Genomic DNA, 22,538 nt, shown 5'->3' with positions numbered 1-22,538 from the left:
GATAGGAGATCATCCGGGATCATGTTGAATGGGGGAAAGATGTCATTGGTGTTGAAGAAAGTTGATGTTAAAGAATCTGAATTTCTGAGCTATGGTAGCAGTGTCGCTGTGCGTGCTTGTGTGTGTGTGTGTGTGTGTGTGTGTGTGTGTGTATGTGGGGGAGGGGGGGGATGTGGGAGGAGGTGGAGGCGGTGGTGGGGACAATGATCCTTAAGTCTGTCTCTGTCAGGCCCTATATCCCTGGGACAGTTCTCCTTGGAAAAAATTTAGAGGAGTCTTCATGAAGATTCAATATCATGAGGGAGCTGGAGAGGGAAAAACTGTACCTTTTGGCTGAAGAGTCAAAAATCAGAAGGCACTGATTAAAGGTGATTAGAGAAGAAAGCAAAGTTGTGGCATTTTTTAATGCAGTGTGGTTAGGATACAGAGTGCTGGAGGTAATAGATTCACAGAATCCCTATCGTGGGAAAGAGGCCATTTGACCCATTGTGTCTGCACCAACCCTTTGAAGAGCATCCCAGCCAGACCCAGCTCCCCACCATATCCCCATATCTAACTATGGCTAATCCATTTAACCTATACATCCTTGGACACAACAGGGCTGTTTGGCATGGCTAATCCACCTCACCTAACCTGCATACCTTTGGACTGTGGGAGAAAACCAGAGCACTGGGCAGGAACTCATGCAGACACAGGGAGAATGTGCAAACTCCACACAGACAGTCACCTGACGCTGGAATTGAACCTGGTTCCCTGGCACTGTGAGACATCAATGCTAGCAACTGTACTATCATGCCATGTAGTAGCTGTCAATGGAGAACAAGATAATTATCATTATAATGGTGACATAAAATTTGGAAATGCTTGGTGTAAATTCTGGCTCCTCTTCTTTGAATAAACAATGAAAATTTACCCATAATACATGCCTGGTTATCACATTTGGCAGTAATTTCTATTTGTCTGTTCTCTGATTATGTCTGTCTATGGTCTGTAACTTCAAAGAATTCCTACAGTGTGGGAGCAGGTCATTTAGCCTGTCAAGTCCACACCAATCCTCTGAAACCATCTCACCTCTACATTTCCCATGGCTAATCCACCTAAAGTTTGGACTTTGCAAGGAAGCTGGAGCACCTGGAAGAAACCCATGCAAACATGGGGAGAATTTACAAACTCCATACAGACAGTCACCCAAGGGTGGCATCAAACCTGGGTCTCTGGCACTATGAGACAGTAGAGCTAACCATTGACTCACTATGTCAACCACTTGACTTACTTGATTCTCATAAGAAACTTTAATACCTCCTATTTATGATTTTTTTTTCAGGAAAGAAATCTCCATTTCCAGAAAAGGTAAGAGGACATTTCATTTCATTATCTGAGCGAACACCTCCCTTTGTCTCCTTTTCATTGTCTGAGTGTCTGAGAGATTAACCTGGTTTGTAATTGAACTAACATGAGGTATGTTTTGCATTATAAAGAAAGTTAAGTGCAATGCAGAAAAACATTCTTTAAAATAGGTTGATTCCTGAAATATATTTCTAAATAAGAAGAACCTTCTCACTAATATTAGAGAATTATTAAATACGTATAAACAGTAAATAATTTTAATTTCTCTAATGAAAATAGACAATGAAACAGTATGCAGAATTTGGCTGTACAGATTTCTAACATCAAGGACCACGAGACCCACTTTCTGTTATGTCATTAGAAAACTGGACCTCTAGCTGATTTGATTCCCATCTAATGCACATATACAATACCAAACAAATGGGAGAACCTCACTGGACATGACAGTTTGGAATGGTGGGGTCTAAGGATGTGAGGGCTGCGGTGGGAATACTGGATCCAAGCAAACAAGACTGGAGCATTTCCCTTTGAATGATCAAAACTAAAACAGAATCAATTGATCCCGGATCACACTGGGATAGAATCTGATCTAAAAAAGAACCAAGTCAGCAAAGATACAGGGAACAAAAAATAAGAAGAGGGACAAGTCACTGATTGTGTCCAGTGTACCTGACAGTGTGATGATAATCAGTGTGGCCAATATGAGTGAAATCCAGAGTTACATGTTGAGGTGGGGGACCCAGGATTAGACAGTAGCAATGATATCAAAGGTATGACAATGATGTAAAGGTGCACAGGTTCAAGTCCCAGATTTCAGGAGTTTAGATATTCTGTCTGAGTATTTACATATCATCAGCTGTTTTCCGCAAGGTAACTTGCTGTTGCTTTGTTGGAGGAAGAATGGATTAACCCTTTCTGCTTTAGTAAGGAGTTAAAGTTCCCTTTGGTACCAGAAGTTGCCCAGGTTCCCTGGCTTTTACCCATGCAGAGATTTTTGATGATATTGCAGACTTGGGAGTGGTGCTGCCCTCTTTCTCTCCCAACCCCCAATTCTCAGACTGGAGAGATCTGGGACTCAGAAAGTTCTTTATTTTACACTTTCGTTTGTGGGTGCCAGGAGGTGCAGGAATATCACATGTCCCACAAGGAAAAGCACTGGAGTTAAAATCAACCACTTCTTAAATATTCTCCGGCAATGTATTTCACAGTTGTCCCATCCATCAAATAACAAGAGGTTGAACAGAGGACAATACAAGGGAGAAAACTCAGTTACTCGTATTTACAGTTGAGTAGTTAATAAATTAGGAGGAGAAAGTGAGGTCTGCAGATGCTGGAGATCAGAGTTGAAAATGTGTTGCTGGAAAAGCGCAGCAGGTCAGGCAGCATCCAAGGAACAGGAGAGTCGACGTTTCGGGCAAATAGCTTCCCGAAACGTCGACTCTCCTGTTCCTTGGATGCTGCCTGACCTGCTGCGCTTTTCCAGCAACACATTTTCAACTAGTTCATAAATTAAATTTGGTTTGATAAGCATCTTCTGTATTAAATGTTTTATCATATTTATATATTTATATATGTGCATATAGGCTGTCTTCTCATCATCATTGTGTTTTTCTGTTTCCTCAGCCTGCCATGCCAGGTCCACCAAGGTAAGCTATGTTCCAGAAATACCTCTTCACTTGAAATACTCTCTTCTCCTCTTCTGCCTGAGCACCGGTCAGCAGGGATCCACACAACCCTGAGTATCCAGGTTCAGGTCACTTACTGTGCCTCACACACTCCCCAGGCATTGGTCACCATGTCACTTGGAGGCTGGAACAAAACAGAGAAAAATGCATGACAATCACTTCCTCTTGCAGGAACAGGGGAATGCCATTCGGCCACTCGAAACTGTTCTGTCTTTTCACTTAGGTCGTGGCATGTCCACAGTCCAGCTCTATTTACCCAGTATTGTTCCATATACCTTGGCACCTTAACCTGACAAAATTCTATCAATTCCGGGCTTGAAAACTTTGTTTAATCCAGTACCATATGGGATAGAGTTCCTGATTTCCTACATTTTGTCTGAGAAAAATGCTTCCATCTCACTCCTTGCTTTGTTTTAAAGTCATATCCCTTTTATTCTGGTTTCCTTCACTAGATGAGTGTTTCTATCTGCCTCATGAGTACCTGACGAGGAAATATTCCTCAGTCTGTGGATGAGGGAGAGGGACTCACTAAATTGTCCTTACAGAAAACCAGCAGCATCTAAATAGGCTAAATAGCTGCCTTTTCTGCTGTAATCATTCCATACTTCTTGAAGATTTTGATCAGACCATCATTCTTTCTTTTTACAAGGAATGCAAGCAAAATTTATTCATCCTTAATCCTCAAACGTTAACCACAGAAAACCTAGTCAAATTTGTGCCTGTGAAATCTATAAAACCCAAATGTTTTAATAATTCCTCACAAAACTAATAGCAGTTAGTTGCTGTTCTCCACCAATTCGAAGAATTGAATATCTCTTGTGCTTTCCATGAACACAATGTGTGGTCTGAACAGAACACTGTACAGTTCAAATATGACTTATTCACACTTGTATTTTTCTCTCTTGTCTAGTTCGTTAACCACTGTTTATAAAATAATTCCTGATAACAGCTAATTAACATGTTGACAACCAGGTTTAATAAAACCCCAAGCTCTCAAATTCATTCTCAGTCATTTCAGTGTAATTTAATTTATGTCACCCAATATTCTCTTCTTGTGTCACCCTTGTAAGTGGTCATTATTCCGTACTTTATGTCGTTTAAATCATGAGCTATTCCCTGTCTGGTTTGATGCCTTCTTAAATTTGATCTTTAGTTATAGCCTTTGATGTGCAGTCATTATCATGAATGAGAATTGGGTGTTTTTACTTCTTATTTTGGTTGATCAGTGTGGTTATTTAAATGAATTATCTTTGGGAGTAGGCAATGCAGTGATCGAGATCATCGTTTATTCGGACTGTAGACCATGAACTCAACTCATTTCAAGATTATGCTTTCCAATATAGTTTCTGCCACTCCATACATGGAAGCACTTGTTGCATATTCCCTGGAGCCTCCAAAAGACTGTGGAGATGAGTGTGGTTGCTAACAGTGGGCTCAGAGCCCACTTCATCATGAAATTTTAATCCAGGCTCACAGTCTGTGTAATTCTAATGGAGCATTGTGTCATTGGGGGTGCTAGCTTTCAAATGAGACATTATCCCAAGGCCCCATCTGCCCCTCTCTCTCAGCTGGATGTAAGAGATTCCACAGCAATATTTCTAAAAGATCAGGAGTATTAATATCTTGCCGTTGTCTCTGTGGGAACTCACTTTGTGTAAATTGGTTCCCATGTTTCCTACTTTAAAACAGTGACTGCAGTTCAAAAGCTTTTAATTGTCAATGAAACACTTTGGGGTATGGTGAGGTTGTGAAAGATGCTGTACAAGTTCAAGTCTTTATTCAAGTGGAATAGCAAATAGGATAACAAAGGATACTGACCACCTATCCTAGTTGTTGGATGGGAAGGTCAAGTAACCTCAACCTCAGCACGCTTGATAAGCTGTAAAAATGAAACCCAACTTCAGCAGATTGAAGTTGGTGAAAAAAAATTCATATTCATTCCTATTCTAATATTTATCTTCCTTGGATAAAACTCTCCTAAGGCTGTCCTATCTGTTTAAAAAAAGGGGGTGGCATAGCAGTGATGTCACTGGACTAGTTAACCAAAGGCCATAAGTCAATACTCTGGGGACACAAGTTCAAATCCTACCATGGCAGGAATTTGAATTCAGTTAAATCCTGAACATAAACCTGTTCACATAATGGAGATCATACCAACTGTCAGCCTTGCTGTAAAACCCCATCTGATTCCCTATTGGTTCTGAAAGGAAGGATATCTGCCAATCTTGCCTGGCTCCACCTACATGTGACTCCAGACCCACAACAATGCAGGTGACTCATAAGTCCCCTCTTTAATGACCTAACAAAACACGTGGTTCCTTGGTAATTAAGGATGTGTAACAAAAGCCACCCTTGCCAGCAGTGCCCACATCCCATGAAAGAATAAAAATATTAAAACATAGTCAGGAGTATTCTTTGATCTGTTAATCTGCTAACTGAAAGAGTATCGACAAAGATGTTGAGGTAATTTGCAAAACAGTTTATTTGTCAAGCTTTTTGAAATATTTCAAACAATGAAGGGATTCGCCCAGGATAGCAGAAGCATAAGACACGTTTACAAGCTATAAATACATCAGGAATTAGGCAGATTTTGTCCTGAAATACAAAATAAAGATCAAAGTGATCGATATAACTAGTGTTTTAAGTCGTATATTGTAGGTTTGGTCCTAAGACTGTAACTATGAAAGGATTGACTGGACGCTCATACCTTGCCCTGGTATAGGGACCCTTCACAATGAGTGTCCAATGAGTGTGTTATCCTATTGGAAGGATCACCACTGAAATACCTGTTCATGGTCTTCATTCACCAACCAAGTGTGGAAATGGTGATCAGAAGAAGAAATCTTCATTAGTTGTTATGAGAAACGTTAAGGTGAGTCTCATCATTTCCACCCACTACCAAATTCAAATCAGCACAGATTGGAAGTCATTCCTGGAATTTTCCTGGTCTTTATAATTCAAGAAAAAAACAACTTGAATTTATGTTGTGCTTTTTTCATTTAATTCTAACATTTCTGAAGTACATTTGCAGTGTGATAACTGAACATGGAAGACAACAATAGATTACCCACAGACAGCAATGTGAGAAATTAATTTTTAATCAGCTTTGATTAAGCTGTTTAAATGTTATCCAGGGAAACTCCCAACCTTTTTTCAAATACGGCTTTATGATCTTTTGCACCCACCTGAATGGGCAGAGACAGGATCTTGCTTTAACATCTCACCCAAATGATGGCAATTCTGATGGTGCTGCACTCCTTCAGTATTGTGGTGACATGTCAGTCAGTCTTGCAATCAGGTCCTGTACGCGAGGTTGAATGACTGACGTGTCACTGAGCCAAGCTGACATGGTGAAATTCTTATCTCTATATTTTTTTGATGAGTTCTCCTTCACTGCAAAAGAAATTCAGCTGTTCCTTTTCAACATGTGTAGGCCTCCTTTTGGCAACAGACCCGAACCCACATCCTCTCGGATGCCGAAACCAACCATGCCAGTAGACAGAAGTAATTCATCATTGGGTCGCAGGCAAACATCTCCAAGGTAGGAGTTCATGGTCATTTCCAGAACCTTAACAGCTCAGGACATTGGTGTGTTGGGGTTTGGGTAGAGTGCTGTATTATCTGATAGTCAATATGTTATGACAATGCTAGCCATGCAGGTTCCTTTAGGGATAAACCATGAATTAACTGAGGACAGATGATGCTCATTAGAGGCTCTGTTTAAATCTTCAGTTTTACGCCAGTGGTTCCAGTGCTTCACTTTAAAGCTCCAAGAGTTAACCTTAGAGTCCTTGGTAGTATAGTTGTTAGTAACCCTGCCTGACATGTAGAAGAGTGGGGTTCAAATCCCCAATGGAGAGGATGGAACATTTTGGTGTGCCCTGTGGTTGTGTAGTGGTAATATCCCAAACCCTTGGACCAGGATGTCTGGGTTCACGTCTCACCTGCTGCAGAGATGTGCAATAGCATTACTGAACAGGTTGATTAGAAAAAATAGATTAAGTTAAAAAGATTAGACCCTTAAGGATTGGTGATTTGGGGGGAAAAAAGTGGAAGGAAAAGAAGTGAAAGTTGGGTTTTAACCTAGGGCTCATGTGACGTGGTGGTACTATCCCTAACCCTGGACTGAGAGATCCAAGTTCAAGTCATACCTGCTGTAGATATGTAGAATAATATCTCTGAACAGATTGATTAAGAAAACAGATTTTTAAAAAGTGATGAGTTTTAGAAGCTCTGTGGCACAATGATCGTATCCCTACATCTAAACCAGGAAGCATGGTTTCAAGTCCCACCTGCTCCAGGGGTGTGTAATAACATCTCTGAACAGATTGATGAAAAAATACTAATTGTTGGGCTTTCCTCCCTCATCTTTTTGTCACTTGCCTTTGTCTTGACAGGGTCTACAGGTAAATTAATTAATCAGAAACACGAGTGATAAGTGGTGGTGAAAAGGTGAAACGTCCCATGGTGATGTGGTAGTGGGACAAGAGCTCTTTAGTTGTGTTCAATAGCACTTCTCGATGTCGGAAAGAGGTACTGGGGACTCTTCTGGTGCATTAATAAGGTCTCTACCCCCGGACTGAATGCTCCGTGTTCAGGTCCCACCTGCTTAAGAGGTGTATAGTAACATCTCAGAACAGATTAGAAAAATAAAGTTTGTAAAGTATTGGGTTTTCCACCCTTGTAGTCTTTAGAGAGATTTGGGCACCATAGGATTTGGAGTGCATTATTATCCCCTCCAATTCTATTTTAATTTACCTTCCCCTTTATTTGTTGTTGTGGAGCTGCATGGGTAGCACTTGATAATTATTCTTTTAATTTGCAACATGGGTAATTTGTTGGTTGTAAAAAGAAAACCATCCAGAGATAAGAGAAACAAAAATGCTGGGTTTTCAGGAACTCTTTTGGTGCAGTGGGTAGTGACCCTATATCTGAGCCAAGAGGTGGGTTAAATGTCTCTTACTCCAGAGGTGTGTCGCAACATCTCTAGGAAATATAAAGTGCTGTGGTTTCTCCCAACAGGCAGTTGGATTTTGGATAAAAGGATTCAGGTGTAGTGAACTATGGTTTAGCAATAAAATAGTTATAAATCCATGAAAATGTGCAAATTATTCAGCTTTTACATAATCTGTTTGTCAAACTTGTGTGGGATGGTATGGTATGAGACGAACAATGATCTTAACTATATGGGATCGTTGTTGCAGCAGCAATTTCAATGAACTGATCAAAATTAATTTGTCTGTGAGATTGAACGCCCTTTGAGATAAATAAAAATTCCAGTTTTGGGAGTGGGTACAGTGGGAAATCGAATCTACAAATATGCAGTACAAGTTCACTGAGACCCTTCCCATCAAATGCGTCATAACTCTGGCAACACCAGTAATCTCACAGTGGAACAACTTTGCCTGTCTGTACTTGGTATAAAGCTCCCTGACTCCATAAGAAACTTACTCACATCTGACCAAATTCTTGTCATCTAATAATCACTTTCAGGTTGTACAGTGTTATGGGTAACAATTCAGTATTGGTGGGTTTGCATTATGATTGTGGAAGACATCAAATAGCAATTCACCAGATTGAGTTAAATCACTTCTATCAATGGGAACATTAAGTAAGGGTAGATATTAACCAGGACATTGATTCAATACCACCTAGTTTACATTATTGCACATTCACATTGATCTATATGTGTGTATGCTACTAATGCAACCGTTTCATTAATGTGCATCATTGATCAGGTCAGTGTTTATTGCACACTCCTAATGGCCCTTAAACTGAATAGGTAGCGATGGCAGTTAAGGGTCAACCACATACATGACTAATAAGAAGCAGTAAAAACATCAGTATTGTAATCTTGTAGTATAGATCGCACTGACTGTTAATTGGATTAAAACAGCTAAACCATGTCTACAATGATTTCAGGGCTGAAAATGTGTTGCTGGAAAAGCGCAACAGGTCAGGTAGCATCCAAGGAACAGGAAATTCGACGTTTCGAGCATAAGCCCTTCTTCAGGAATGCCGAAACGTCGAACTTCCTGTTCCTTGGATGCTGCCTGACCTGCTGCGCTTTTCCAGCAACACATTTTCAGCTCTGATCTCCAGCATCTGCAGACCTCACTTTCTCCTACAATGATTTCAACCAACTATCATTGAGTCAAAGCTGGATAAAGTAAAAACTCAGACACCGCTGGTGAAAAATCTTTAATCTAACTTGAAGCATCCCCTTTCAGAGAAGTAATTTCAATCTTTTGAAAGAAATATTGATCTTCATCTTTTTTGTTTATCAGACCAAGTATACCGGACAGAAGACTTGAGGTAAGAGTTTATTGTTTACTGGAACAAATTACAATTCTTTTCTTATGTCTGAATCTACATTATATTTATTTTGTTATTTATGGAAGTTGAATTTCAAGGCTATTCTCTAACAATACATATCTCTTTTCATTCTTAGGATGAAGAAGATAGTGAGTAAACAATTATCAGATAAGTCTCTTTATCAATCAATGTATTTGTGCTGAGGTATACCTTTACATTCTTGATAAAAACAAAATTGCAGGATCTTAAATATCAAGTGGTATATATGTGAAAATGTGAAATTCCTAGTTCCCAGCTCCAGTGTTATCAACTTTCAGAAAACCTTGTCAGTATAATTTTAATTCAAGGGCAGCAATGGCATGTGATTGATCAGAACAAGAGCACCGTGACATACTCCTGAGCTGGATGTTTCAATGAGCTTTTAGAAAGTTTATTGAGAGGTTGCCAATTGGAGAGTTGCAGGTAAAGCTCACAATAAAGATCAAGGAAGTGCACATAACAGGATAATATTCTTCCCCAATTCTCTTATCCTAAATGGAAAGACAATATTTTCAGGCTGGCCTTGAGGTAAGGAGCTAAAATGCTAAAAGGCTAGAATTACTTGCCCATATATGACCTGAGTGGCTTAATATTAGTAACAGAAAGCTTCAGAAACAGAAGACTGCAAAGAAGCTGAAGGAGCACAGGTTAAGAAATAAGTAAGCTTTGTTAGCAGTTTGTTTAAGGGTCTCATAAAGAGACAGTATCTAAAAAAATTGCATCAAAGCAAAGGCAAAGATTTTCCAGAAAGAAACCAAGTACAGTCATGCCACTTGAACAAGGAACAAGGGGGGGGAGGGGAAAGGGAAAACGACAAGGACAATGGAGTCAAGTAGAAAGATAAGCAGCAGGTTAGCATGTGCGCAGGGTTTAAATTCATGGCTGGGTAGGAATGAAGCAAAAAAGAATGTAGATCATATTTCTAGAGATCATGAAAATCATGTGGATAAGTAAATTAGCATTAAGGTGCTTTACCTGAATGCTCGTAGTATTTGTAACAAAGTAGATGAATTAACAGCACAAATCATCATGAATGATTATGATGTGGTAAGCATCACAGAGACATGGTTGCAGAGGGTTCAGGACTGGCAGTTAAACATCCAAGGAATTACAACTTATCGAAAAGACAAGGAGGTGGGCATAGGGGGCAGGGTTGCCTTGTTGGTTAAGAATGAAATTAAATCGATGGCACTGAATGACAGAGGGTCAGATGATGTGGAGTCTGTGTGTATGGAGTTGAAGAACCATAAAGGCAAAAAACCGTAACGGGAGTTATGTACAGACCTCCTAACAGCGGTCAGGACCAGGGGCACAAGATGTACTGGGAAATAGATAGGGCATGTCAGAAAGGAAAGGTCACGGTGATCGTGGGGGACTTCAATATGCAGCTGGACTGGGTGAATAATGTTGCCAGTGGATCCAAAGAAAGAGAATTCATGAAATGCTTACAGGATGGCTTTTTGGAACAGCTTGTGATGGAGTCCACAAGGGAGAAGGCTATTCTGGACTTAGTGCTATGTAATGAGCCAGACTTTATAAAAGATCTTAAAGTAAGAGAACACTTAGGAGGCAGGGATCATAATATGGTAAAGTTCAGTCTGCAGTTTGAAAGAGAGAAAGCAAAATCAGATGTGATGGTGTTACAGTTAAATAAAAAAGTGATTACAGGGCCACAAGAGGGGAACTGACGAAAATTGACTAGAAGTAGAGCCTAGCAAAGAAGGCAGTAGAGCAACAATGGCAGGAGTTTCTGGGTGTAATTGAGGATACAGTACAGAGGTTCATCCCAAAGAAAAGAAAGATTATCTGGGATGAGGGTGGGGGTGGGATTAGACAGCCATGGCTGACAAAGGAAGTCAGGAAATGTATCAAAGAAAAAGAGAGAGCCTAAAAAGTGGCCAAGAGCACTGGGAAATCAGAAGATTGGGAAGACTACAAAAACAAACAGAGCAAATAATAAAGAGAGAAATAAGGACGGAGAGGATCAAAAATGAAAGTAGACTAGCCAGTAATATTAGAAATGATAGTAAAAGTTTCTTTCAATGCATAAGAAACAAATGAGAGGCAAAAGTAGACATTGGGCTGCTCCAAATTGATGCAGGAAGAAGATAAGGAAATTGCTGAAGAAATTAATAAGTACTTTGTGTCAGTCTTCACAGTGGAAGACATGAGTTGGGATAGAAGTAATATCCCAACAATCAAGGAGAGTCAGGGCAGAATTGAGTATGGTAGCCATTACAATTCAGAAAGTTCTAGAAAAGCTAAAAGGTCTAAAAATTGATAAATCTCCTTGCCCCGATGAGCTACATCCTCGAGTTCTGAGGGAAGTGGCTGAGGAAATAGTGGAGGTGTTGGTTGTGATCTTTCAAAAGTTACTGGAGTCAGGGAAATCTCCAGATGATTGGAAAATCGCTGTTGTAACCCTTTTGTTCAAGATAGGATCAAGACAAAAGATGGAAAATTATAGACCAATTAGGCTAACCGCAATAAGGATGAGATTTGTAAACTCTTGGAAATGCAGGATTGGATTAGAAGAAGTCAGCATGGATTTAGTAAGGAGAGTTCATGCCTGAGCAATTCTTGAACTTATGCTGATTAACTTATTTTAGTATCCTGAAGAATTTGAGATCTGTACAACCTCTTCCACGTAAAGAAGAGAATTCCTGATTCTGCATTCTATAGGATGTCTACAGTGTCAGATTTCCCCTTTCCTGGGGTGTTGCCTGTAATTTTCTCTTGACATTTAATATGATTTTTCCTAGACATGGTGGCTGATTTTCTATTGAGGGATCTGGCTGTCCTTGTGCATTGAAAATTAGTAAGCAGTGTCAGCACACAATAGAGAAGGCAAATGGAATTTGGGCATTTGTTTCTAAAGAAATAGAGTATAAAAGTAAGGAAATGTTGCTGCAATTGTACAAGGCACCACACTTGGAGCATTGCATGCAATATTGGTCCCCTTAACTGAGAAGGGATGTAGTTGCATTGAGGATAGTTCAGAGGAGGTTCAGTATATTGATTCTACAGATGAGGGGTGTTCATAAGAGAGATTGAGCAGTTTTGGCCTATACTCACGAGAATTTAAAATAATAAGAGGAAATCTAATTGAGGTATGCAATATATTAAAGGGGATTGCTAAAGTTGATATAAAGCAGATGTTTGCTCATGTGGGGCAATCTTGAATGAGATTTAGGATAAGGGGTAGCAGAAATAAATCAGAGATACAAAGAGAAATTATTTTTCTCAAAGGGTTGTGAATCTGTAGAATTCCCCTACCCCAGAATGAAATGGATGCCAGGAAATGAGTAAATTTGAGGAGGAGATAGTCAGATTTTTAATTTGTGAAGGATTGAAGGATTATGGAGAGTGGGCAGGAAAATGAAGTTGAGACAAAGACGTTGGAGCAGGCTTGAATTTCCTACTGATGTTCCAAGTTCATATATCCTTACTTTCATATAGAGGCAATATATTGGCAGCCACAGTTTATTGACTGATGAGACAGTTATACTGATTCCAATAGTTAGTTTAAAGTTCCTGAAGTGTCTGTAAATACATATACCTGTATTCCAGTGCGCATGGTCGGAATCATTGATCTTACCAAGAAAATACTTTGTTAGTCTTCTGACAGAGATTCTTCATTATGTTTTGAAAATGTAAAAGTAGAAATTTTAATTTAGCACATCTTTCTCAAATGGCCAATTTTCCTGCACAGAATGCTTTCTTTAATGTTGACAGGATAGTATTTGCACCCATAGGTCATTTTGATGACACAGAGCTGGGAAGCTTCATAGCATCTTGCATTTCCCTGCCAGTTGTACTTTCTCTTCATTTTGATGTGTATAGTCACTGGAGGTTTTTCTTCACCTCACAGTATTACCGTTGTTCTGTTTATGGGCTTATGTTTGTTACACAAGCTTTTGTTTTATTCACTCATGGGACATGGATGTTGCTGGCTGCGCCAGTATTTATTGCCCGTCTCAAGTTGTCCTTGATAAGGTGCTGGTGAGTTGCCGTCTTGAACTGCTGCAGTACATGTGCTTTAGGTAGGCCCCAAAATGCCCTGAGGGAAATAATTCCAGGATTTTGACCCAGCAATGGGGAAAGAACAGCAACATATTTCCAATTCAGGATGGTGAATGGCTTGGAGGAGACTTTGCAGGTGGTGGTCTTCTCATGTATTTCCATTGTCCTTCTAGATGGAAGTGATTGTGGGTTTAGAAGGTGCTGTCTAAGGATCTTTGGTGAATTTCTGCTGTGTATCTTGTTGATAGTACTCACTGCTGCTACTGTGCATCTGTGATGGAGAGCATGGATATCTGTAGATGTGGTGCCAGTCAAGCAGGTTGCTTTGTCCTGGAAGGTGTCAAGCTTCTAGAGTGTTGTTGGAACTGCACTCATCCATGCAAGTGGGGAATATCCTAGTTTGTGCCTTGTAGATGGTGGACAGGATTTGCAGAGTCAGGAGGTGAGTTACTTGTCTCAGTATTTCTCACCTGGAACCTGCTCTTGTAGCCACTATGTTTATCTGGTGAGTTCAGTTGAATTTCTGGTCAACAATAATCCCCAGAAGAAAGTGAGGACGACAGATGCTGGAGATCAGAATTAAGAGTGTGGTACTGGAAAAGGACAGCAGGTCAGGCAGCATCTGAGGAGTAAGAAATCGATGTTTCAGGCATAAGCCCTTCACCAGGGATGCCCAGGACATTGATAGTGGAGAAATCAGTGATGGTAATGCCTTTGAATGTCAAAGGACAATGCCTGGATTGTCTCTGATTGAAAATGACCATTGCCTGGCATTTGTGTGACATGAAGGTCACTTGTCTGTCCCCCCAAGCCTGCATATTGCCTAGATCTTGTTGCATTTGAACAATGACTACTTTGATATCTGAGGGGTTGTGAATGGTACTGAACATTGTGAAATCATTGGCGAAGATCACCACTTCTGATCTGATGGCGGGAAGGTTGTTGACAAAGCAGCTGAAGATGTTTGGATCTAGGACACTACCCTGAGGAACTCCTGCAGAGATGTCCATGAGCTGAAATAAATAACCTCCAACAACCACAGCCATCTTCCTATTTGCCTGGTTTAACGTTAAAAAGCTTTTTCCCTTGATTCCCATTGATTGTAGTTTTGTTAGGGCTTCTTGATGCCACATTCAGTTGAATGCAGCTTTGATCTCATAAACAGTCCCTGTCATCTCACCTCTGAATTCAGCTCTTTTTTCCTAGTTATCACCAAGGCTTTAATAAGGTCAGGATCTTAGTAGCCCTGGTGGAACCCAAACTGGGTGTCACCGAGCAGGTTATTGCTAAACAGATGCTGCTTGATAGTACTATTGATGATATCTTCCATCACTTCCCTGATGATTGAGAGTAAACTGATGAGGTGGTAATTGATGGTGTTGGATTAGTCCTGCTTTGTGTACAGATATACTTAGATAATTTTCTGCATCGTTAGGAATGTCAGTGTATGGCTGTACTGGAACAGCTTGGCTAGGTGAGTGGCAAGTTCTGGATCAAGTGGCAAGTCTTCAGTACTATTGCTGTCAGGGCTCACAGGCTTTGTTGTGTTTGGTGCTTCCAACTGTTTCTTAATATCATGTGGAGTGCTCCAAGCTGGCATAAGACTGGTATCTATGATACTGGGGACCAGAGGAGGAGGTCAAGATGGATCATCCACTTGATACCTTTGGCTAACGATTGTTGCAAGTGCGTTAGCCTTATCTTCTGTTCTGATGTGCTCTTCCATCATTGAGGATGGGGATATTCATGGAGCCTCCTCCTCCAAAGAGTTATTTAATTCTCAACCTGCATTCACAACTAGATGCATCAGTATTGCAGAGCTTAGATCAGATGACCTTGTTGTGGATCACTTAGCTCAGTCAATCATTGTTGCTTATAGACCATAAGACCATAAGCCATAGGAGTGGAAGTAAGGCCATTCAGCCCATCGAGTCCACTCCACCATTCAATCATGGCTGATGGGCATTTCAACTCCACTTACCAGTATTCTCCCCGTAGCCCTTAATTCCTTGTGACATCAATAATTTATCAATCTCTGCCTTGAAGACACTTAGCGTCTGGGCCTCCACTGCACTCCCCGGCAATGAATTCCACAGGCCCACCACTCTCTTGCTGAAGAAATGTCTCCGCATTTCTGTTCTGAATTGACCCCCTCTAATTCTAAGGCTGTGTCCACGGGTCCTAGTCTCCTCACCTAACGGAAACAATTTCCTAGCTTCCACCCTTTCCAAGCCATGTATTATCTTGTAAGTTTCTATTAGATCTCCCCTGAATCTTCTAAACTCCAATGAATACAATCCCAGGATCCTCAGCTGTTCCTCGTAGCTTGGACCAACCATTCCAGGGATCATCCGTGTGAATCTCCGCTGGACACGCTCCAGTGCCAGTATGTCCTTCCTGAGTTGTGGGGACCAAAACTGGACACAGTACTCCAAATGGGGCCTAACCAGAGCTTTATAAAGTCTCAGTAGCACAACAGTGCTTTTATATTCCAACCCTCTTGAGATAAGTGACAACATTGCATTTGCTTTCTTAATCACGGACTCAACCTGCATGTTTACCTTTAGAGAATCCTCGACTAGCACTCCCAGATCCCTTTGTACTTTGGCTTTACGAATTTTCTCACCGTTTAGAAAGTAGTCTACGCTTTTATTCTTTTTTCGAAAGTGCAAGAACTCGCATTTGCTCATGTTGAATTCCATCAGCCATTTCCTGGACCACTCTTCCAAATTGTCTAGATCCTTCCTCAGTACTACTTGCCTGTCCACCTAACTTCGTATTATTGGCAAACTTCGCTAGAATGCCCCAGTCCCTTCATCCAGATCATTAATATATAATATGAACAGCTGCGGTCCCAACACTGAACCCTGCGGGACACCGCTTGTCACCGGCTGCCATTCCGAAAAAAAAACTTTTATCCCAACTCTCTGCCTTCTGTCAGTGAGCCAATCCTCAATCCATACCAGTAGCTCACCTTGAACACCATGGGCCCTCACCTTGCTTAGCAACCTCCCGTATGGCACCTTATCAAAGGCCTTTTGGAAGTCTAGATAGACCACATCCACTGGGTTTCCCTGGTGTAACCTACTTATCACCTCTTCAAAGAATTATGCTGCATGTAGTCCTGTTTGGTAGTTTCACCAGGCTAACACCTCATTTTTAGATATGCCTGGTACTGCTCCTGGCATGCCTTCCTGCACTCTGCATTGAACCAGGTTTGATCCCCTGGCTTGACTGGGGATATGTCAGGTCATGAGGTTGAAGATTGTATTGGAATACAAGTCTGCTGCTGTTGGTGACCCACAGTACCTCAGTTGAGTTTCTAGATCTGTTCCAAGTCTGTCCCATTTAACGCAGTGATGATGCCACAAAATTAAGATTACCTTTCATTATATGTGAAGGGGTACCCCCACACTCTGGATTCCTCAACCTTTACCCCCACACTCTGGATTCCTCAACCGTTCCAGTATTTTCCATCGACCTCCGGAACCATTCGGTGCCATTACCCACGCAGCTGCTGCAGCAACCTCCGCCACGAACCATGATGTCACTTCTGCCCCAACCAACCCTGCAGCCTCCGTGATCGCCGTCCAGACAACCGCCTCCACGATCGCCAGGAAGACCATCGCTGACAGATTCGCGGCCTCCGCGGGGGTCCATAGCCACCGGGAACAACATCGTTCTGCCGTCGCAGCAGCCAATTCCATCCTCGGAGTTGCCGTTGCCGCATCCACTTCCGCCCCCAGTGACGTCACTCACCTGCGCAACAACCACGCCGCATCCGTCTCCGTCCCCATGCCAATCTCTGCCTCCTACACCTATCTCCCTCCCCCACACCCAACCCCGCCCCACACCAGGTCCCAGGTTCTAAATCCCAGCCCTGTCTTATTTTCACCTTCCCTCCAAACCTCCCCCTCTCTGAGGATGAAAGATCAGTCCTCAGCAGAGGCCTCACTTCATCCCCCTACGCTCCTGGCTTAAAGCGTTCAACACACGGTGAGACATCGAACAATTCTTGCACTGTCTTCCCCTCCACGCCTACTTCTTCAAACAGGATTCTCGCCCACCCTCTGACGACCCCTTCTCCCTGCTCCAACACACCTCATCCACCTGGACACCCCGTGCTGGCCTCTTACCCGCCCTCGATCTCTTCATAGTCAACTGCCGCCGCAACATTAACAGCCTCAACCTGTCCACCCCTCTTACCCACTCCAACCTCTCACCCTCACAATGTACAGCCCTCCACTCCCTCCGCTCCAACCCCAACCTCACTATCAAATCGGCAGACAAGGGAGGCGCGGTGGTAATTTGGCGCACCGATTTTTACATTGCTGAGGCTAAACGCCAGCTCGCGGACACCTCCTCCTACTGCCCCTTGACCATGACTCCACTTCCCACCACCAAACCATCATCTCCCAGACCATTCATAACCTCATCACCTCATGGGATCTCCCATCCACCGCCTCCAACCTCATCGTCCCACAACCCCACACCGCCTGTTTCTTGCCCAAAATCCACAAACCTGCCTGCCCCAGCTGACCCATTGTCTCAGCCTGTTCCTGCCCCACTGAACCCATCTCTGCATACCTCGACACAGTCCTGTCCCCTTAGTCCAAGAACTCCCCACCCACACCCTCCACCTCCTCCATGATTTTTGCTTCCCCGGCCCCCAACGCCTTATCTTTACCATGGGCATCCAGTCCCTATACACCTCCATCCCCCATCACGAAGGCCTCAAAGCTCTCCGCTTTTTCCTTTCCCGCCGACCCAACCAGTACCCTTCCACTGACACCCTCCTTCAACTGACTGAACTGATCCTCACTCTGAACAACTTCTCTTTTCAATCCTCCCACTTCTCCCAAACCAAAGGAGTAGCCATGAGCACACGCATGGGCCCCAGCTATGCCTGCCTCTTCATCAGATATGTGGAACAGTCCATCTTCCGCAGCTACACTGGCACCACCCCCCACCTTTTCCTCCGCTACATCGATGACTGTATCGACGCTACCTCATGCTCCCACGAGGAGGTTGAACAGTTCATCAACTTTACTAACACCTTCCACCCAGACCTCAAAATTTACCTGGACTGTCTCAGACTTCTCCCTCCCCTTCCTAGACCTCTCCATTTCTATCTTGGGCGACCGAATCAACACGGACATTTACTATAATCCGACCGACTCCCACAGCTACCTAGACTACACCTCCTCCCACCCTGCCCCCTGTAAAAACACCATCCCATATTCCCAATTCCTTCGTCTCCGCCGCATCTGCTCTCAGGGGGACCAGATTACTTACAGTATGGAAACAGGCCCTTCGGCCCAACAAGTCCACACCGACCCGCCGAAGCGCAACCCACCCATACCCCTACATTTACCCCTTACCTAACACTACGGGCAATTTAGCATGGCCAATTCACCTGACCCGCACATCTTTGTGACTGTGGGAGGAAACCGGAGCACCCGGAGGAAACCCACGCAGACACGGGGAGAATGTGCAAACTCCACACAGTCAGTCGCCTGAGGTGGGAATTGAACCCAGGTCCCTGGCGCTGTGAGGCAGCAGTGCTAACCACTGTGCCACTGTGCCACCGTGCCGACACAGTTCCAATATAGGACAACCCAGATGGCCTTCTTCTTCAAAGACTGCAATTTTTCCCCCAGATGTGATCGACGATGCTCTCCACCGCATCTCCTCCACCCTTGAGCCCTGCCCCTCCAATTGCCACCAGGATAGAACCCCACTGGTCCTCACCTACCACCCCACCAACCTCCATATACATCACATCATCTGTCGTCATTTCCGCCACCTTCAAACGGACCCCACCACCAGGGATATATTTCCCTCCCCTCCCCGATCAGCGTTCCGGAAAGACCACTCCCTCCACGACTCCCTCATCAGGCCTACACCCCCCACCACCCACCAACCCAACCTCCACTCCCAGCACCTGCCCCTGCAACCGCAAGAAATGCAAAACTTTTGCCCACACCTCCCCCCTCACTTCCCTCCAAGACCCCAAGGGATCCTTCCATATCCATCACAAATTCACCTGCACCTCCACACAAATCATTTACTGCATCTGCTGCACCCGATGTGGCCTCCTCTACATTGGGGAGACAGGCCGCCTACTTGCGGAACGTTTCAGAGAACACCTCTGGGACACCCGCACCAACCAACCTAACTGCCCCGTGGCTGAACACTTTAGCTCCCCCTTCCACTCTGCCAAGGACTTGCAGTTCCTTGGCCTCCTCCATTGCCAGACCATGGCAACACGACGCCTGGAGGAAGAGCGCCTCATCTTCCGCCTAGGAACCCTCCAACCACACGAGATGAATGCAGATTTCTCCAGCTTCCTCATTTCCCCTCCCCCCACCTTATCTCAGTCCCAACCCTCGGACTCAGCACCGTCTTCTTGACCTGCAATCTTCTTCCCGACCTCTCCGCCCCGACCCCCTCTCTGGCCTATCACCCTCACCTTAACCTCCTTCCACCTATCGCATTCCCAATGCCCCTCCCCCAAGTCCCTCCTCCCTACCTTTTATCTTAGCCTGCTTGGCACACCCTCCTCATTCCTGAAGAAAGGCTTATGCCCGAAACGTCGATTCTCCTGCTCCTTGGATGCTGCCTAACCTCCTGCGTTTTTCCAGCAACACATTTACAGCTCTGATCTCCAGCATCTGCAGTCCTCACTTTCATCTCTACAAGGACTGTGAGGTGGTCACTCATTCATTTGTCATGATAGTACTGGTATGTGCACCTGGCAGATTGATAAGGATGAGGTCAGGTATGTTTTTCCTTGTTGATTCCCTCACCAGCTGCCACAGATCCAGTCTAGCTGCCACATCCTTTAGGATCCCACCGGCTCAATTAGTAGTGCTGCTAGTAGTTTTGGTAATGAACAATAAAGTCCCCCAATCAGAGTACATTTTGCACCCTTGCTTCCATCCTGTATTCAACATGGAGGAGTACTGGCTTATCAGCTGAGCAATGATAGTGTTTGGTAATCAATCGGAGGTCTTGATGCCCATGTTTAACCTGAAGCCATGGGACCTGGAGTCAAAATTGAGGCAACTCCCTTCCGATTGCATACCATTATGCTGCCACCTCTATTGGGTCTGTCCTGCTGGTGAGAAAGGGCATATTCAGGGATGGTGATGGTGGTATCTGGGACATTGTCAGGAAGGTATGATGCCATGAATATGACTACATTTGGCTGTTGCTTGATCAGTTTGTGAGACAGCTCTCTCAGATTTAGAACTAGCGTCCAGATGCTAGTAAGGAGGACTTTGCAGCATTGACAGGGCTGTTTCTGATGTTGTCCTTTAAGTTTCTAGGTCAATGCCAGGTGGTCCATCTGGTTTCATTCCTTTCTAGAGACTTTGTAGTGATTCATAGATTCATACAGCACAGAAAAGGCCCTCTAGCCCATCAAGTGTGAATCACTATAACTACCACTAAAAGTGTGTTCATCCTAGTTTCTGCACTTGTCCCATATCCTTGAATGTTAGAATGAGCATTTCAAATATCCTATTATTTTTAAAAGGTTGTAAGGTTTCTATTATCATTACCTTACCAGACAGTGCATTCCAGATTTCCAACATCCACTGAGTGAAAGTTTTTCCCAAATCCTATCTGAATCTCCTGTCTCTTACCTTAAGGCAATGCCATCTTGTGACTGAGCCTCACACTTGGCAGTGTTAAATACCATTTGCCACTTGAATAAAGACCTAAGGAATACCCAGAGGCTTTTCAGGAACGTCTGACTAACCCATCAATATCTTCCCGTAACCTACAACCATCTTCTCCTCTATGAACCATTCTATCAATTTTGGGATCATCTGCAAATTTGTTTAACATTACCCCCAACATTTATGTAAATAACAAACAATAAGGATCCCAGTACTGATCATTGTAGTACTGATCTTTGCTGGACACTGGCCTCCAATCCCTCAAAAGGCCTACCACATCTGTGATTGATAGCAATTAAGAGTCAACCACATTGAGTCTGGAGTCACATGTAGGGCTGACCAGGTGAATGAAATAACTTCACAGAGGCTGGTATTCCATCACCAACTCACACATTATTTACTCATGGAAAGTCCTCAAGACTCCCTCACAGCCACTTCACAGAGTGTCAAAATGATGGGCGGCACGGTGGCACAGTGGTTAGCACTGCTGCCTCACAGCGCCTGTAGACCCAGGTTCAATTCCCGACTCAGGCGACTGACTGTGTGGAGTTTGCACGTTCTCCCCGTGTCTGCGTGGGTTTCCTCCGGGTGCTCCGGTTTCCTCCCACAGTCACAAAGATGTGCAGGTCAGGTGAATTGGCCATGCTAAATTGCCCGTAGTGTTAGGTAAGGGGTAAATGTAGGGGTATGGGTGGGTTGCGCTTCGGCGGGTCGGTGTGGACCTGTTGGGCCGAAGGGCCTGTTTCCACACTGTAAGTCTAATCTAAAAAACCCTTTTTTTTTAACATGACTAATTCACCTTAACCTGTACATCTTTGGACTGTGGGAAGAACCAGAGCACCCGGACGAAACCCACACAGTCATGGAGAATGTGCAAACTCCACATAAACAGTTGCCCGAGGGTGTAATTGAACCCTGGTCCCTGGCACTGTGAGGTAGCAATGATAACCACTGAGCCATTGTGGCATTCACAGCACTCCTGTTTTTATCTGTTAGCCAGGGCTCCTGGATTGGGGCTGTTAACCTGGATCCCTGGCACTATGGGGTGATAATGCTAACCACTGAGCTACCATTGAGTACTGGGGAAATACTTAAAATCCTTGCTGGTAAACGATGGCCCATCATCTGTGACCCACATTTCTAGAAATCCGTGTATTGCAAACAATGCATGCTGTTCTACCGCTGTTCTGATGTTTGAAGAATGTACCCTACACACATCCAATCACTCAATGACTTAGAACATTGAGCCCATGAAAGGACCTGCATAGTCAACATATAACTGTCCAGGGATTACCCAACAATTCTCACAAATATGGGGGAGCTGCTGGCAGTAATTTTTGTCCTTGTTAGTACTCTGGACAATACGCCACCAATGCAGCTATGTCTGCATCCAAGCACATTCTCCCCATGTCTATGTGGGTTTCCTTCCGGTGCTCCGGTTTCC

General features: G+C 43.5%; 1 protein-coding gene across 1 annotated transcript in view; it reads left to right on the top strand.

Annotated features, from left to right (window-relative positions):
- The window catches only part of lcp2a (lymphocyte cytosolic protein 2a), a 174,026-nt gene that overhangs the window by 115,419 nt on the left and 36,069 nt on the right, over positions 1-22,538 (top strand). Inside the window, exons 12-16 of the mRNA XM_060837487.1 lie at positions 1,325-1,350; positions 2,971-2,993; positions 6,466-6,573; positions 9,320-9,347; positions 9,484-9,496. Of these exons, the coding sequence (XP_060693470.1) occupies positions 1,325-1,350; positions 2,971-2,993; positions 6,466-6,573; positions 9,320-9,347; positions 9,484-9,496 (198 nt within the window). The remainder of the gene's footprint in view (positions 1-1,324; positions 1,351-2,970; positions 2,994-6,465; positions 6,574-9,319; positions 9,348-9,483; positions 9,497-22,538) is intronic.

The sequence above is a fragment of the Hemiscyllium ocellatum genome, chromosome 16 (genome assembly GCF_020745735.1).
Source record: "Hemiscyllium ocellatum isolate sHemOce1 chromosome 16, sHemOce1.pat.X.cur, whole genome shotgun sequence".
Classification (NCBI taxonomy): Eukaryota; Metazoa; Chordata; class Chondrichthyes; order Orectolobiformes; family Hemiscylliidae; genus Hemiscyllium; species Hemiscyllium ocellatum.
The sequence above is the reverse complement of the archived record's forward strand: the minus strand, read 5'-3'. Positions and strand labels throughout refer to the sequence as shown.